This window comes from Venturia canescens, chromosome 8, assembly GCF_019457755.1.
Source record: "Venturia canescens isolate UGA chromosome 8, ASM1945775v1, whole genome shotgun sequence".
NCBI lineage: Eukaryota > Metazoa > Arthropoda > Insecta > Hymenoptera > Ichneumonidae > Venturia > Venturia canescens.
In genome coordinates, this window is record NC_057428.1 from 21,848,497 (window position 1) to 21,866,342 (window position 17,846).

General features: G+C 41.4%; 3 protein-coding genes across 16 annotated transcripts in view; 2 read left to right on the forward strand and 1 right to left on the reverse strand.

The window, feature by feature from the left end:
• The window catches only part of LOC122414354 (F-BAR domain only protein 2), a 59,063-nt gene that overhangs the window by 612 nt on the left and 40,605 nt on the right, over positions 1-17,846 (forward strand). The window lies entirely within an intron of this gene.
• Positions 462-1,552, forward strand: Polr3G (RNA polymerase III subunit G). Its single transcript, XM_043425572.1, has 2 exons — positions 462-602; positions 674-1,552. The coding sequence occupies exon 2, from the start codon at positions 690-692 to the stop codon at positions 1,362-1,364; it is 675 nt and encodes a 224-aa protein (XP_043281507.1). The 5' UTR covers positions 462-602; positions 674-689; the 3' UTR covers positions 1,365-1,552.
• Positions 1,640-17,846, reverse strand: part of LOC122414352 (proteoglycan 4) — a 41,488-nt gene continuing 25,281 nt past the window's right edge. For 8 of the 14 annotated variants that reach the window (XM_043425538.1, XM_043425540.1, XM_043425542.1 and 5 more), the window contains 14 exons: positions 16,892-17,028; positions 16,424-16,700; positions 15,702-15,816; positions 15,355-15,490; positions 14,711-14,808; positions 14,298-14,433; positions 14,149-14,224; positions 13,780-14,012; positions 13,286-13,358; positions 11,074-11,250; positions 9,423-10,079; positions 7,539-7,820; positions 7,173-7,441; positions 1,640-7,073 (listed from right to left, as the gene is read on the reverse strand). In XM_043425538.1, coding sequence (XP_043281473.1) covers positions 6,606-7,073; positions 7,173-7,441; positions 7,539-7,820; positions 9,423-10,079; positions 11,074-11,250; positions 13,286-13,358; positions 13,780-14,012; positions 14,149-14,224; positions 14,298-14,433; positions 14,711-14,808; positions 15,355-15,490; positions 15,702-15,816; positions 16,424-16,700; positions 16,892-17,028 — 3,134 coding nt within the window. In that variant the 3' untranslated portion in view covers positions 1,640-6,605. The remainder of the gene's footprint in view (positions 7,074-7,172; positions 7,442-7,538; positions 7,821-9,422; positions 10,080-11,073; positions 11,251-13,285; positions 13,359-13,779; positions 14,013-14,148; positions 14,225-14,297; positions 14,434-14,710; positions 14,809-15,354; positions 15,491-15,701; positions 15,817-16,423; positions 16,701-16,891; positions 17,029-17,846) is intronic. The other 6 variants (XM_043425539.1, XM_043425548.1, XM_043425551.1 and 3 more) reach the window with 6 other exon arrangements.

Genomic DNA, 17,846 nt, shown 5'->3' on the forward strand with positions numbered 1-17,846 from the left:
CAAAAAAATAGAACCGTCACGACTGAAACGCTGATATTAGTCAATTTGCGTTTCGAAGTTTGTGTAATTTTATACTTCGATATGAATTGTCCATGAAATTGGGAATGTTGAAGTTTAATTATTCGAGTTTATCTCATTGAATCACGGTGTTTTTTCTTTTTTAAACACTTCCAATTATTTGTTGTGTAAAAATTTGGAGAGGAAAATTTTAGTACAGTAGTGTTTGGGACCTTCTTCACTCAGTGATAACATGCAATCACAACATGAACTGACCGCATAAACAAAATTATTAGAGTAAAAAGATGACGGTTTATCACGACGAGGTGGAGATCGAAGATTTCGAGTACGATTCCGATGAGGAAATATATTACTATCCCTGTCCTTGTGGTGATCAATTTCAAATATTGCGAGCTGATTTGTTAGACGGTGAGGACGAGGCCACGTGTCCTTCGTGTTCGCTCGTGATAAAAGTGATTTACGACAAAAAGACTTATTTAGCAAAGCATGAAGAATTGGGAAAAAGTGAGAAAAAAGAAACGATAAAGGAGAAAGCTTGAAGTATATCAAAATCAACGAGAATTCTTCGTCCATGAAATTTTGAGGTTAGAGAAAACGCTTTCGTTCAGAGGTTAGAAAGTGAGGATCGCATAAAACTATTATATTTTTTTAACAGGTTGATCACACAAATAATGGCAAATCGTGGGAGAGGTAGAGGAGGGAGGGGAGGTACATCAATGTCAATATCCTCGGAACAATTGGGTTTTGGCAAAGGTGAAGCACTTCCACCACCCGTTTTGCAGCCACCGTCGAAATATCCCATTCTTGATTATAAACCGATTCCGTTTGAACTGACCACCGAATTGTCTTATCTCGTGGAGTTGAAGCGCGATTTCGCAGAGTATTTACGAGAATCGTCATACAACGTTCAATCAAAAGTCGTAAAGAAAGATATAGAGCGGTATTCGGACCGTTATCAAGAAATGGTGAGCGACAAAGTTGCTTACGAGGAAAAATATAATTGGTTTAAAATGCCGGCAGAGCTGAAATCCAAAAGTCGCAAACGTCAAGTTGCCAAAGCCAAGGATCCTTCCGTATCGTCTGTCAAAAAGAAAAAGGAAGTCGACATCGATAAAAAACTTCAGGAACTGGAGCAAAAAGAAAATATCCAGCAGAGCGACGTTGAAGAGGATGATAAAGCTGAGGACGAAACAGAAGAAAAAGACCCTGACAATGTCCCTGAGGAAGAAGACGAAGAACCCGACGAGGAAATGGACGACGGGACGGATTATGTTAACAATTACTTTGACAACGGAGAGGGATATGACGACGAAGATGATAATCTCGATGATGGACCGATCTACTGATTACTCCAGGTTCCAAACCCTCTTCCAATTCTCATGCCTTTGCTCTTACCTCATGCTCCATAAATACGATCAAAACCCATCTTCGATGAAAGTTTTGGCCTAATTTTGTCCCAAGTAACTAGACAATGTAAAATATGTATATAAATGAATTGTCCAAATACAGCCAATACGGATGCGTATAAAAGGTATCGATTGAAAATATTTTGAATTTTTAATCCTGTTAATGATAATATGGGAGAAATGAGTGCAGATGGAGGATGGAAAAAAACACTGTGTTGTCACAGGAAGCGTCGGCGTGTCTTTATTACGAGTAGTATTTCAATTTCTAGTAATATATATAATATATATTCATATATAATATATATATATATATATATATAATAGCCATAAATATTCCTTCAATATTTTTTTGTTCGATAGTAGATTAATACCTTGCCACGTTTCTCGCTCACTTTCATTCTTCCATACCTGATCTCTCACGTCCGCGAACACTGTTTTGCAAAATATGAGACGATTTCGATCTCACCTCGATCTCGGAACGTGAATGATTCATTTTATTAACTCTTTATTCAACCGTTGTTTTTACCCTGACCAAACCGGAACGAATTTGATGATTGTATTTCAAGTTCTTTCCATCACACTCGCTCAATCAAATCGCTCAATATTTAATACCTTCTCGAATCATTACTCGTGGGTTTCTTTTTTCTCTTTTATAGCACGCCTTTGTATGTGTATTATTTACATATACATTTTGTGCTAGAATAAGCAGAAATTAACGTTTACATGCAAACAACAACCTTTGTAATTTTCATACTCGACGCTAAACGAAAAAAGTGTCTCGAGTCGCAAAATGTTTCAAGATCGTCTGGTGCGTCACACGTTTTTTTTTTTCTGAATATTTTACTTTTCTCTTTTTTTTTTCTGTATATTCGTTGTATCTCACTCTGCCATTTCGATAGTCACCTGACAAACGGACGCCTCAAACTTCCAACAATTATATCGTAATAATGATATCATTATTATAAACATTAAAAATCAACAATAAAGCCTCGTACGCCTCCCAATATTAGCAGAACCAAACCTGGGCTCGTAGTAAATTTGACCCTCCGCTTCATCGTCTGTTTTTCTTTTTTCTCTACGAATTATCTCGTATTTTGGCAAAACAGGCACGGACCAATTTTTAATTAACGTTATTTTTATCATCATCCTCGTCTAGCGAATCCAGCGAATCACATTTTTGTCCCAACAAAATTCTCTGCGAGTCGCATTATATATATCGTATATATTTATATAAATATATATAATATATATGTACAGTGTATCCCAGAATTCCGAAGCCCCCTCGTGCTCGCACATTTGAATCATTATTTTCATTTTTCTTTTCAACGCTTTAGGTTACATTGACGAATTGATTAAGAATTTATTGTTTTTTGCGTAGAGAACGATTCTGGGACACTCCATTTCTATGTTGTTTTTTTTTTTCCTTGTTTATGGTTTTTTTTCTTCTTTTTAACGTACGCTCGATTATCCATGCGATATACAATATTAATCGTACATAATCGTCGTATCGTAATTTATAATATGAATCTATCTATATAATTTTTTTCCACTTTTTTGTCAATTATTATTATTTATTATTATTATTATTATTATTATTTTTGTTTTTATCATAGGCGTACAGACTAAGGCGGGAATGCAAAACGAAATCCCGGTTTGCCCTTGTCCCGTAGGCTCCCGAAATAGCGCGTCGTTCGATCGGTCTCTTTATTTCTTCAAACCGTTTGTTATCCCTCTCCCCCGAACTTGTCCCTAATAAGCCACGACACGTAATCGACGAACGACCATTTTTCTCCGAATGTGTCCTCGCTCGTGTGTTGTTATTGTTGTCCTTGATTTTTCAACGCTCCCGGGCGATTACTAAAAAAAAACACAGCCCCTCTCCTATACTAACGCTTCTTCTCTTCTTCGGAAAAATGAAAAAGAAAAAAAATCGTATCGAACGTTTTTTGAATGGCAACAAATGTCGGTGAGGACGAAGCAATGTTGAGAGCCGTTTTCTTGCCTTTTAAAATAACAGTTCATATGGAAAAGAAAAAATAAACGTTCATCTCGTAGTTGATTCGATTCTACCAAGTCGAACAGCGGTCTAACAGTTTTCCTTCTATTTTATTATTTCAACATTTTTACCCGGCCCGTCGATACGATTTTTTTTTCTTCAATTTTTTTTCTCATTTGTTGTTTCATTTTGTAAAAGAGCCCCACTTTAAATAGCTTTGTTCTTGGTTCGCGGATTTCGATATATATATATATATATAAATAATGGATTATTCATGTATATGCGAGAATCGTGGTTTCTGCGATTACGATTAAATAAATAACAGAAAGGAAACAGAAATGAACGTGACCAGCACGCTTCTCGAACGCGCCTTATTATTATTTTATTTCTTCTTATTCTTTTTCTCTCATTTTTATTCCTTTTTTCTCTCCCTGGTAATCATTCCGTTGTCTCACCGCGCGCTCTGTCCTATCGAGTATTCATTCTTTCTCGGGCTCTCTCTCTCTCTCTAAAGACGAAATAATTGCAAGCTATACGATGGCGAACGTTTCATTAGCACACAGATTTTGGGAAAACTTTTATTCTTTTCTCGTTTCTCACTCCTCCTCCGGGAATCATTGTTTTCATTTGTTCGTTTTTATTTTCATACCTTATATAAATATACGCGAGCCTAGTGAAATAAAATTTTCGACAAAAACCTTTGCTTTCATTCCTTTTTCCTTCACCGCCTCTCTCTCCCTCACTCTCGTTGCATTTTTTGTCTCGCTAATTCGCTGGTATCAAAAAAAAAAAAAAAAATGGACGGGCAGTGTAAGCTGACGAGATACGAGCAACGTTTTTTTGACTCACTGCGCGAACAACCGTTTTTGTTTTCTTTTTCTTTTTCTTTTTCTACTGCGAAACGATAAAGACAATGGGAAAGTGAGAAACGGATACAGTGCAAAGATAACTTGTCTCAATCCCTCTGTCAGTTCTTCTCAACGTCAAGAGACAAATGGAGCGAAAGCGAGAGTGGGAAGAGAGAAAGAGAGGAAAGAAAGAGACGATTAAAGGGTGTAAATGTTATAAAAAACGAAGAAAGCTCAGGGTGCAGCCGGTTAATTCTCTAGGTTCCGAATCTTATTTACGCCATTCGTTCTCGAAAGAAACCCCACGAGTGTGAATCGTGGGCACATATAATACCGAGTTATTCCTGTTATATATACCGAACTATTCCCTGCCACGTCAGTCGTTCCTTCGACCCCCTCTAAATCGCTGCTACGTCTTTATTATCGTTACTTTGTTTACTTTGTCTTCGTTCTGCAAAGTCCCACTTGATTGAATTTCATTTTTTTCTCTCTCATTCTTCCAGTTGTCATTTTCATTTGATTTTTTTCCGTTATAGTCCCATTGAGCTGAGGTTCATTGGATTTGTTGTTTTTTGCTTCTCTTGCTTTTTTTTTTTTTTAATTTTATTTTAAATTATTTTTTGGTTGCTTTGTTTTTTGGACGTTGGACGTGGAGTCTGGATGGAGTGTGGTGTACTGGTGTGTCTTTTGGCGCGTGCGTGATTTTGGGCGAGAGAATGAGCTCGTCGATCGACCGACACCGATATTATTTAATATCTCATTAATGCGCCAACCTCGAACGAAGCTCTTTCCCTCACACGCTACAAAGCATCGAACGTACTGAGTCCATATCTTTACGAAACGAGAGTACTCAAAAGAAACGTATTTATCCGCGGTGAGCCTCGTGAAATAATATAGCGACAACTACTGAAATAACGATTGTAGGAAAATTCAGACGGATTGTGTGCGACGATTATTTTTTTTTTTTTGGTCTTTTTTTTCATACATGTCACCATCGAATTCTCTCATTTCAATTTTACGATTTTTTTCGCTTTTAGCAAAATTTTCATTTCCACAACTCGTTTTCTTCGTTTTTCAACTTGGCTTACGTATTCGTTTTGTTATACATACTTGCGTCAAAGTGTATACAGCAACAATTGTCTCGAGGATCTAGTAAAAAAGCGTTTTCGTCTTTTTTTTGTTTTCGTTTGTGTGTGTGTGTTTGTGTGGGTGTTTTTTTTTTCTTCTTTTTTTGAATTCTTTGTTCTTATCGTTTCTCTCGCGTCGCCGAGAACGAGAAAAAACAATGGCGGATGTGACAACACATAAATATATAAATGCGAGCTTATTTATCGAAAAAATCATCAAGACGGAATTCGTGGTTTCGTTATTTTGTGTTTTCATTTGTTGCTTTTTTTCCTCGATTTTTAGATATTTTTTTTTTTTATTTATTTTTTTTTCATACCTTTTACGTTTTGCTTTTTTTAATCTTTCGTTACTAACACAGTAGAGTAGCAGCAATGGCGGCGGCAAAATGCGGCAACAGCAGCGTTTTTTGTTTCTCTTTTAAACGGTATATTTCAATGCAATCCGTGGGCAAAAGTGGTTTGGAAATGACTCGCCTTTTTTTTTCTTTCTTTTTTTGCTCTTTACCCGCGCCCTAATATCTCCTTTACTGTCGTATTATTCTCTTCGCATTCTCGCTCTCTTCTCTCTGCGGATTACCTATAAATTCGTAATGGACATTTAGCGTCTTCTTTATTACGTTTGCTTTATTTTCTTGCGCGGTTTTGGCGGTTTTAGCCTCTCGGTCAATCATCGCTCCAGTTTAACCTCCAATTTCTTATAGTGCAACGGCTATCTAGGGTTTTCTTATCTTTTTTTTTGTTTTTTGTTTGTTTTTTTTTTTTCATTAATCCTTTTTATTTATTCTATTTTATTCCAACTTATCAATCGTCATTCGACGCCGGATGTTGCCTTCTTCGCGTACTTCACTCTCGCATCCTTCCACACTTGGATTATTGTTATAATAATAATAATAATTATTATTATTTACTTTGTAACTGCTCTTTGAGCCAATCGGCGGCCTCGACGAATCGCGAATTTTAAACTACAACGTTTCATCCCTCGCTCCCTTCTCTCTCTCTCTCGTTACTCCGATCTTTTCTTCATTCTCTAACGTGACCGTGTATGGCGCGAGTGTTTGCGTTTGTGTGTGTGTGTACGTGTGTGCCGTATTTTCGTGTGTTCGTGTGTGTGTGTGTATGTGTGTGTAAGTGTCCGTCATCGCGTGTTTCCTTATAATAATCGTGTCTCGTTTTAGGTTGTTTTTGTTTCGTAATTGGTTTAAAAATAAGATTAAGCCTGATTCTCGGGTCCGCCCTTGCCCCAAAATTTGTCAAAGCGATTACGAGCCTTCTCGAGAACGTCACTGGCGACCGTACGTTGAGCCGAACCGGGGCTCAGTGCCGGGGCTCCGAGAACGTGATAACCGGAAGCTGGTCCGGCTACGGAAGCGCCTGCTCCCGGAGGACTTTCCGCTTCCAATACCCTATATCCCGTTTGTGCTGCTGGTGTTCCACCGGCTGCCGCTGCCGCTGCGGCCGCCGCCGCCGCCGCCGCTGCCGTCCCCCCTGTCGCAGAGGGCGTCGCGATACTCGTCGTGCTCGCTCCCTCGACGTTTTTCGAACGCTCGAACTCGAACACCGGGTCCTCCAGACACCTCAGATTCGTTCCTGCCACAGGCTTGATCGAAGATCCTACCGGCTGCTCCGGACGCTGATCTTCCTTCGAAGCGGTTTCCTCCATTCCGGCGACGATCGAACTCTGCAATTTTTACGATACTCAAAAGTTTCCTCCTAGCCGGCCAACCTGGCGAAGCGAACGGCGCGTCTTGATTGGCAAAGCAGAGTTTGAACGATTTACCTTGTCACTCTGCGTCGGAGTCGGTGTGCTATGTACGTTAGAGGGTAAAGGACTATCTCTCTCGGAATCGAGATCTTTGTGACCGTTGAGACCGCTGAAACTTCCGAGCGAGACGCTCTCGCTCTCCGGTGACTTGTAACCGGAATGCTGGGAATGCTGTTGCGATTTGTGCTGAGCCGCGAGCTCCGGTGGCGCTGATTGCGGGGCTGATGGGAAGGAGGATCCTCCCCATGTCTTGGCCTCGCTATGAGGTCGAGTAAGAGGCTCTCCTGTCGTTGGACGAACCGACATTCAATATCCCCATCCTCGTAAAACACTTTTCTTTCTTTCCTCCCCTCCCCTCCCCTCCCCCATTTTTCTTCTTACCTTCTCTCACGTTCTGAGTAACGGTAAAGGTTTTACCGGTATCGAGCGGCACGGTCCAATTTACCGGCTCCGGTGAGCGCATTATCATTTGTTCCGGTGACTTGACGCGCGTTGGTTCCGGTGGGCTCTTGACCACCGGTTCGTCGTCCACCCACGGCGCGACCTGGGACGCCGCGATCGGCGCTGAAACGACGCTTCCGGCGCTCTGCGACTGCGGCGTCGACGCTACGCTCGATTCTCCTCCCGTTCCCGCATCCCCGTTCACCTGAGGCTCCGCCGTCACTAAAATCATCCATCACTTTTCATTATTCCTAGCCCATCGCCCTGCCCTCTCCCCTCCTTGCGCTTTCACTTTTTCCTCCTTCTCATTTCCTTCAACCCTTTCACATTTTATTTTCTCTTTGCCAATGCACAAATTTCGAGTACCCAATCTCGCACTCAACGGCTACGATTGCATCGATTTCCAACGAGATATGTATTATATTCGCATGCCAGTCGAAATCGTGCGTCGACGTGTTTGCTATCTGTCGATCGTCGCCTCTCGAAAACCGTCGAATCTGAGCTACGGGCGCATCGTTATTATATACACGAAAAATTATCTTTACCTATATAATATATAATAATATATGTATAAAAAAAGCAGGAACAAAATACACAGCGAATTGACAAATTTATTGCGACGACGTCGATCGTATTTTCTACAATTCGATTGATCTACGTTTACATACAGGCTGAGAAGACGCGAGCCTTTGAGATCGTTCCATCATCCTCGTAACATTGTCCGCAATGATTCCTTCTTGACGATCGATCGACCCCATTTTGTCAACTACGTCGCAATAAGCAACACCGGAAAAAGGAATGATCTCTCAATAGATCGCGTCTTCCCCGGATAAACGGGCCCAAAAAAGAGCTACGACGAGCACTCAATAAATCTCTAAAGTATACACATCAACATTGAGAACAACGAGAAAAGGATTTTGTCAATAAACGTAATATCGATCACGTTGAGATGTCACTGCAACGACGGTGGATCGTCGATCATGATCAAACATCAAAAACAACACGACAGCCCATTAATGTGTGTCGGTGTATCGCAATATGAACGAACTAAAACAAACAAACGATGACACGGTGGTACAATGACGGGAAGGAGAGATTGCGAGAGAGAGAGGGAGCGAGTGAGTGATCGATGATCGATCGCGGTCTTTCGGGAAGCCCTGGAAGGTCGAACGGGATAGAGAAGAATTTTTTTAGCCAATATGGTGGAAGAAGCAACAGCCATGTACGCAACATCGAGGATATTAATGGTGTAGAAGTTCATTCGGCCAGTTTCATCTTTTGCAATATCTTCATTCTCAATAGATCGAAAGTTCGTCGCAATGAAACCCGGTGACGAGGCTCGAGTTTCGTTGCGACGAACCTGCAGCCGATCGATCGAAAAATTTGAGCAAGACCCCCCCCCCCAAAAGCAAAACTGGAAAGCTCTATCCTCAATCGACGTGTTTTTGTTTTTCTTCAAAGATAAATATGTATAGAGTTATCGTACATAATATAGTATATTGAGAGACAGATAAAGAGCGAAGAGAGATGTAAGAGGAAAATTGGAGCCATTTAAGTTACTAAGTAGTAACAGCGAGTAATGCTCAGCCAATCGAAAAAAAAGAATATATTAAATCACGCGAATCGTAAAATCACGGAAAGAATTTAAGATGAGGAACGAATTAATCAAGTGTAGTATTGTTTCGAGAGGATAAGAGAGAGAGAGAGAGGAGGGCTACCTAACGAAGAAAGCACATTTTACGACGATATCGTCGAGCGGTTGCTGTTTAGTGGTTTGTTTAGAGTGTCTGTTCGTCTCGTAGCTCGTTTCCAAGTGCTACTTACTAGCTTGTAGGCCGGCGTTAGCAGAATGAAGGGCAGCGGCGTTATTTGTTCGATTATCAACGAGGGATGATGATTTGGATGGGTGTTTATCAACAACTTCTACAGGAACAGCGGAGAGAGAAGGAGTCGTCGTTGTCGTCGATATTGCTGTTGTTGTTGCTGTTGCTGTTGCTGTTTTGCCGATGATGATTTTCACGGGGGACGACTTGTCGTCGTCGTCGTCATCGTCGTCGTCGTTGTCGTCGACGCTCGATAAGGACGAAACTTTAATCGGCCTCGTCGTCGCAGATTTGGCAGGTGACGATTCGAGCTTCGTTACATTATCGAGCTTCGTTTTTTGCGCTCCCTGTACGTTACTCGCCCCGATCCCGCTCGTTGACCATTTCCCCATCATTTTATCACTCGTACCGCCAACGCTCGTATTCACGTTTGACCAATTGAACGAATTTTTTTGCTGAATCGTTCCTCTAATAGCTTGTCCCGTCGTCGTGTTTGTCGTGCCTGTCGTACTTTTCGTCGTTGTCGTCCCTGTCGTCGTCGTCGTCGTCGTCGTTATTAAATTCGCTACATTTGTTATCCCTATTGAGCTTACACCGGGTTTGCTTGACTGATGATGAACAACGGGGCGATGGGGGGGAGCGTTTGTCGCGAGGAAGGCTAAAACACATATCGTACAATTGTCACAAATCTTTTCATTAAAAATTCATCGTCGCAACGTTCTTTTCTCTCGTTTTTTTTTCACTAATCTTATTTCTCGAGATTATTTATCTTTTTTTCGCTCAAGCAGCTCGGAGCCCGTAGTCTCGTGGCAAGTAAAGTATTTTTCCAATAAACGAGTCACTTGGAATGAGAATATAAGCATTTCAATGATTACAGATTGAACGATTATTCATCTTCCGAATGGAAATTCTTTCCCCGTCGCAAGTACCCGAGTACTGAAATTCCGTTTTAAGTGAGACTCCAATTGGTGCTACGGAGGCGTGCTCGAGCCAAAAAAGGGTGAATAATCGTCGCAAGATTCTATTTTATTCCGTCATTTTTCGAATGTTTATTTATTCATGTAATTTGGGTAAGCGCGGTCGCGTGCGGAGTTGGACATTTTAGCGGGAGAGTCCGGTGTCTATGAATACGTTTTTGTGCTTTTTCTGCGAGGATTCAATTTGGCTTGCCTACTCCGAGTAATGAAGTGTTACCAAGTTCTCTTGCCTTATGAGGGGTGGCTATGAAAGTACGGAGAGAGAAAGAGAGAGAGAGAGTGAGTGAAACTACGGGTGAGAGGTTTGCTTGGGGGTAGCACCGAATTCCATCTCATGTCGACCAAATTTCGAGTTAAAAAATACTCGACTCGAGCTTACGAATACCAAATATAAAAGTGAGAGAAGTGCATTCTGCGCTAGATTATCGCGCGAGGGGATGAAACGCGAAGGAGATTTTAATTCACCGAAGATCGACACGAGGCTGGAGGAGTCGATCGGAAGTGGAATATTCACGGGGCAAGAAAGAGGCTGGTGGTGAGGGTCAATGATTCGCTTTAGCAAGCTGTATGATGATTTGTTTTTTCATATATTTCATGACGTCACGAGAGAGGCTTGCATTTGCTTTTTTTGGGAGGTTGTTTGTTGGCGTCTTGCGACGGACTAAGAAAACGTACGTTTGCGATGAGCCCGCGGGGAGGGCCTTGTCTTGTGAAGAGGTGTCGGCCCAGGGCCCGAAGGTGGCGGCGGTAATGGCGGTATGGGCGGCTCGCACGTCGACGAACAACTCGAAGTCGTGTATTGTATCGAGGAGGGCTCTCTTATGCTCCACCGGACCCCACGGCCACCCGCGGCTGAAACACCCGCGCTCCCTCTTCTAATCACACTCTAATCGCTTCTAACGATTTTCTAGTTTTTTTTTTTTTATCCTTTTTTTTTTTCATTTCTACATGTGCATTTGAATTTTCGACCTCTCGAATATTTTCATTCAATTTTTTTCATTATTATTTTATTTTCAATAAAGATTTTCACTCGAAGATGGCTCGACGTTTTAGGGCGGAGTATGGGGAAGAGAGATTCACATATTTGTATATTGGAGAGGCAAACAATACGAAATCGACGACCCGAGCCGGAATAAAGAAATAATATCGATTATATATTCATGCACGAGATTCGCTCTCACCGTCTGGCTTCGAACCATCGACTAATTCTCACATGTTAATTCTACGTGTACACTTTGGACTATTCTCCATAATTACCACGTATTTTTATATTACCTACCATATTAAATTACTTTTTCATAAGTTTACTTTTTTTCAGAGTATTGGGCAATTGCAGTAGGCGGATAGATAGATGAGACAGAAAGAGAGAAACAGATAGGTAGACGGTTCTATCATGCATCTCTCTAAATATATATATATATAACACACTGATGACAATTTCGCAAATGAGGCTCCCTCGTACCCACCACCCGTACGAAATTCGATTTATTCGTGACGCTGAAGCTTGCAACGGTAGAGTCCAACGAAATGATATTGAAAAAAGCCTCCAATAATTACACAGTAATTCTCCAATTTCGTTTCATGCCAAATTTTCAAATTCGTGGCAATTCTCAACCTGCACCGATACTTTGTGAAATATAAAATTGGTGAATTACAAATGTTTTTTTTTTCTTTCGTTCATTTCGTTGGACTCGAACGTTGCAAACTTTAGGGTCGTTATTTATTCGTAATTTCATCATTTCGAAAAAAAAAAAAAAACACTTTTTTTTTGCAATTCTCATATGACTGTGTTTATTCGTAACTTGGATACACGTTGCGCTCCAATTTTGCTGATTCTTCAGTTATATTATTTCACTCTCGTTCCTTTCCTCCTTCGAGAGATTAACCGTCGCGGGCAGTGAGTATCACGTATTGTTCATTATTGATTATTTGTTCTATGCGATTACGATACGACGATATTTAATATATATATATATAGTTATAATACGCTGAGACCACGAGAGTCGAACGAGCAAACAGCAATCCAATGTATAACATGTGTCGAGTATATATGCTTTACGTCACTCTCAATATATACGTGTATATATGATAATAATATAAAATATTGCGTTTACGGTTAATGCGTATGACGTTGACGCGCATCGAAGAGATGAGCTTTTGCGAGTCGAGAATTTTATTTCGGGCTGCTGTATGAGCATCGAGTGTGCTGATTCAAGTGGCACAATAATATTGATTCATCGTTATTGGATTAATTTTGTATTGGAATTTGCTCTGTTCACGAGAATCAAATGATTTTAAATAATAATTCATTGGAATTTGCAACGAGTTAAAAAACGTATTTTTCACTGTGGCTTGTGAGAAGAACTGAAAAAAACGCTGATACAGCTCCGAAGACTCGAAGGCACAAAAGAAAATTCTCTTCGATCGGAAGGACTTGGTGAAACTTTTGAAATATCCGTTAACGTCACATACACACGATACATGTTATAAAAACATAACACACGATATCTATGATAATATTCATTGAATTCTACGACCAATCGAGCTGTCATCGTGTGCTAGGAAAATGCATAAGATCGATCATTTTGGCTTTCAGTCGAGTTGCAATTAAAATAAGGTTGTTTCTTTTCAAGGGTCGAGAGGTTGAGGGTCGGGGGGCAGAGGGGGCAGGGGATGAGGTTTGCTCTCTCGTAATATGGCGTGTGGAATCCTGATTTTCTAAACGTCTATGGATCTACCGTTTTGATCATTAGTGGGACAACGAAAACGTAATAATAAGAATAACGAAATATGGAAATAAAACTTGATCGGTCTCGACCGAAATCTTTATGTTGATTAATCACAAAACATCGATGGAAAAGGAGCGCTTGCTCGTTTTTTTACTTACTCGGACGTGGATGCCTTTCGGGCTCGACGCTCTTCTCCCTCGCCTCCTTGTCCTTTTGCTCCTTTTCTTTTTCCTGCAAATTCAAAGACGATTTGAAAAAAAAACGAGAAGACTCAATGATTTTACATGTTTTTTTCGTGTCGTTGAAAAAAAGGGGGTGGGGGGGGGGGGGGGAAAAAAGAAAAAAAACGAAAATAATCGACGTGTCCCTTGGTAAAAATATTTGTACCGTACGAAAAAAGCTCTCGTGACGAATGTGAAGCAACAACGAACTTGTAGTTAGCGGTGAATCACACATAAACACACGAACAAGTGTGCTTGTACAGAGATTGAAAAAAAAAAAAAAAAAAAAAAAAAAACATGAAAGAAAGGAAAATGTTTGTTACGTTAACGATTCGCCTAGACTTTCGCGCGGTCCGGAAGTAATCTGGGCTCGCGTTCTTGCGGGCCGACGACGTTCTCGTCGATGAGGATGCGCATGATGATGATGATACCTTGGCGTCTTTGCTGACCGAGGGCGCTCGCGGGGGTGGCTGACGCTTCGGCGATCTTCGCTCGCTCGCCATTGGTCCGAGGCTCTGTGAACGTCCCGTTCGCGGACTGCTCTTGGGGCTAGATTTTGTCTTTGGTTGGATCTCCTCCCTCGTCTCCTTCGAATCGTCCCGACGACGGGGCACCACCGGCTCCAATTTTTCACGAGTTGGCGAGGGTAGCAGAGCTCCGTCACCTTTTACATTGCACAAAACAAAGTTAAAAATTCAACAATTTCTCGCGTACAATGAAAAATAAGCTTCCTAGGACGCTTCGAGCTCGCGCGCACATATATTTTTTTGTACACTCCGAATGATTCGCGCCCGACTCACCGACTCCTGTGGTACGATCGAGATGGTGACGAATCAGAAAATCTTTTCTCGCTCGTGCTATTGCCTTTTCATTGTCCTGCGAAAAAGAAAAAGTTTATTCCATCCGGCGGAATCGTCCTTTCATAAAGAACATTTTTCATTGGACATACGGCCTTTATATCATCCTGAAGAATCCCGTGAGACGGTCTCGCTTGTACGGAGGAAGGTCGACCCGCCGGTGGCATCATCATCGATGGTGCTATTTTTCTTGTATTCTCCTTGTCTTTTTCCTCCTTCGTTACTGACCTGTTTGCCAAACATTCCCAAAAGTCAGCATACCGCGATTGTTCTCTCGCTTCTACATATCCTTTCAACGACAAAACACTGGATTTCCATTCGGAAGGAGCAGCCGGGAATTAGGGGGGGGGGGGGGGGAGGTACAAGTACGAACAACGACTACGACAAATCCCGTTTCACGAACAAAAATATCGACTAATCGGCGGATAACATTTACGCACGACAGACAATTCTCATTTTTTTTTTTCTTCTATTTGTGGATATTTTTTTGTTCGTTTTTACTGGCCTGGCGAGAGAAAGGGCGTTGAGCGAGTGATCGTTGCTCACGCGTTTCCACAGTGAAACTTCCTCCTCCGAAGCTAATCCACTTCCCCAGTCTCGATGCTGATTGGCAAAATTATAAAAAGATTAATCAAATAATGTTTCGAGAATCTTGCATCGACCACCGTGATTTATCGATTCTTACGAACATTCTCTTATAAATGCTCTCGATAAAAACAATATTTTTTTTCACCAACTACGAATGATTTCGACTATCAAACGATATAGAAGTACATCGACGACGCTGAAGTTGCATCGTCGGACTCCAACGAAAATAACATTTGTAATTGACCAATTTTTTATTTCACGAATCGTCGGTGCAGAATTATTGGAATTGTTGGAGAGTTTTTTTCGCAAATCATTTCGTTGGGCTCGAACGTTGCCAACTTCAGTGTCATGTACATCGAGTCATGCGAAGAACACATAGGAAAAATTACAATTGATAAAACTTCGAGCACACACTCTGGCATCGAATGTATCGTGAAATGGTCTCGAGTATTTTCGAGCGAAAACACCAGATTGTGAAAAAATAAAGAACGAAAACATTGAAAAAAAAAAAAAAAAACAAAAAGGAAAAGATATCGGCCGTCTTGGGAACTGAAATTTTACCTTATACTCGTCAGCCAAACGTCTGAGTTCTACCATCTCGGAAGTGGGAAAACTTTTGGCCAGTAATTTTCTACGAGTCTTGGCGGCGTTATCTCCGCTCACCAATGTCACTCCCTTATCCGTAGCTTTTTTCTTTCTGTAAACAGTGACATTTGAGATGGTTCGCTAAATGGAGAAGACCGTTTATCAACTCGAGATATTATTATTATTATTATTATTATTATTTTATACGTTTTCATTCGATAATCAAACAGTATTTTCAACGTTCGAGGCAAACGGGCTTGTCGTAGTCGCGTTCGTGTTTCTCATTTTCGTTCGTTTTTGTTTGTTTTTCGTTAAATTCTGACCTGAAGGTTACTTTGACCTCGTTGATTTCATCCTCGCGCTCGTCGCCCTCCGGAACAACCCCGTCCACCGTGTCCGTGTGACCGACCAACGGTTCCAGTTCCGACGCTTGAGCTCCTATTTGCATTCACACATTTCCATTATTTTTATTATTATTTAACCTCTCACTTTTCGCGTACTAAAATTCTCTTTCGTTTTCAGCAATGAATTCACAAAACTATGTCGCGGCTGGGGCCGTAGCAAAGCGACGAGTTTCATTGATTTTTCAAATCCGTCGTACGAGCCCGCCGTTGAGGATCCATTAACCAAGATCCGACAAAATTCGGTTTACTTTTAAGAGAGCCTATGAAGCGCGAAGGCTGTTAAAAAATCGTCTCCGACATTTTATCCTTGGTCGCAGTTGAATTTACACCAGCATTTGACCAAACACGTCATAAGGTTCTTGAATCCTCGATAATTTATAGCGTGATTAAAAATATAGCGAAGCAAGAAATTCTACGAATACAAGTCTGACGAGTTTCGATAAATTCATAAATTCTATATACAAGTTGCAAAATAAAGATGCAAAAGGATGAGGTTCTTGTCATTCAAGGATCAACGATCGGAACTGAATACTTGAGATATTTCGATTTACCGGATTGGTCCCCGCGATTAGAGGCCACAGCGCGTTTGACCTTTCCGTTAATATTGCGCGCGTTTAAAATATAATAATAAGCCAGTTTACCATCGCGCTTGTGATCGACGTCACCTGGTCTCTTCTTGTGTACGGGTGCGGGGCCCGCTGGTCCAATACCCTGTTTGAGAGCCCCCATGCTCAAGGATTTTCTCGGTGGTCCCGCAGTTCCGGCAGCCCCACCGGCAGCCGCAACCGGCCCAACCGCATCCCCGTTCGTCAGCTGTGATCGCCTTGGCCAGGCGAACTGCAATCGATACTCGGTGCTTATTCGCGAAATCGCTTTGCTCAGCTGGCTCGGTGGCAACGCCGCGGTAGCCGCGACCTCCTAAAGTTTATCCGACCGAAGAAAACATCAATGAGACAAGCGATCCCGCGCGGAACCCCCTCCCCCCCCGCTGACGACGCTTTTCGTAATAGTATATACCGAGCGGATCGTACTAAATTTACACATTCTCGGCGCATATGTGCCTGGAGTTTCCAAAGAGATGAAAATTTTATAAAAAGGATTAGATGTACCCGAACTTTATCAGCAACGACATTCGTATCGACGGCATCGATCCCACCGCCGTCCGCCGCGGTGATGAATTCGTGCGTCTTGTAGGCGAGCTCCGGGCACTTTTTTCTTCTCGGAAGAGGTGGCTCGAGTGTAGGTCCTAAGAAAAATCAAATTCAACGAGAAACAGTCACAAATGTTATATATTTACACATTGAGCGATAATAATATTCGTTACTCATTGCTGCGGGCTCGTGTGCGCTTTTCGTGTTTGTGTCGTAACAGATATATTCGCGGGTACGTGTTGAATCAATAATTATTATTTAAATGCAACACGAGAGGCTCGAGTCTTCGCGGAGCGTAAATATATATACAGATACATGATAATAATGATTACGGGTATAACGCAATAATAATAATGCGAGAAAAAAGTAACGAAATCGTCGGGAGAAGCGAGGAAACCAAAAGAAAAACTTGGCGCGCTCGACATTTTCCATTTATTCCCTCTACTTATTCACTAAATAATAATCATATAGTAACAGTATTAATAACGACAACGAAATGATAAAATAGCAATAAAAATGATGACTAGAAAGCGCACAATAGGAAGGAAATAAGCGTGCGAATGCGAGACATGCAAAACTTGCTAACATTATTACATTTTAGTTTCAACCAAAGATCATATCGTTTAGGTCGATTGAAACGATGTTTAATGCAATGCTACGGTCACCGTCCAATTATTCTCCGCTCAGACTGGTCTCCTCGTATGCTTGTGTCCGTCGCAATGCTCATTTGTAGACAAAAAAGCATTGTAAAAATAGATAAATAAACGAGACTTCTTCGGAAGACTGACAGACGGTCCGACTCGTCCGGAGCGTTTCTACTTGCGACGCTGCCGCTAAATGTAAATGCCACGCGCATTTTTATTTGTCAAAGGATCGATACGGTCGATCGATCGGGGGTGCAAAAATGCTCTCT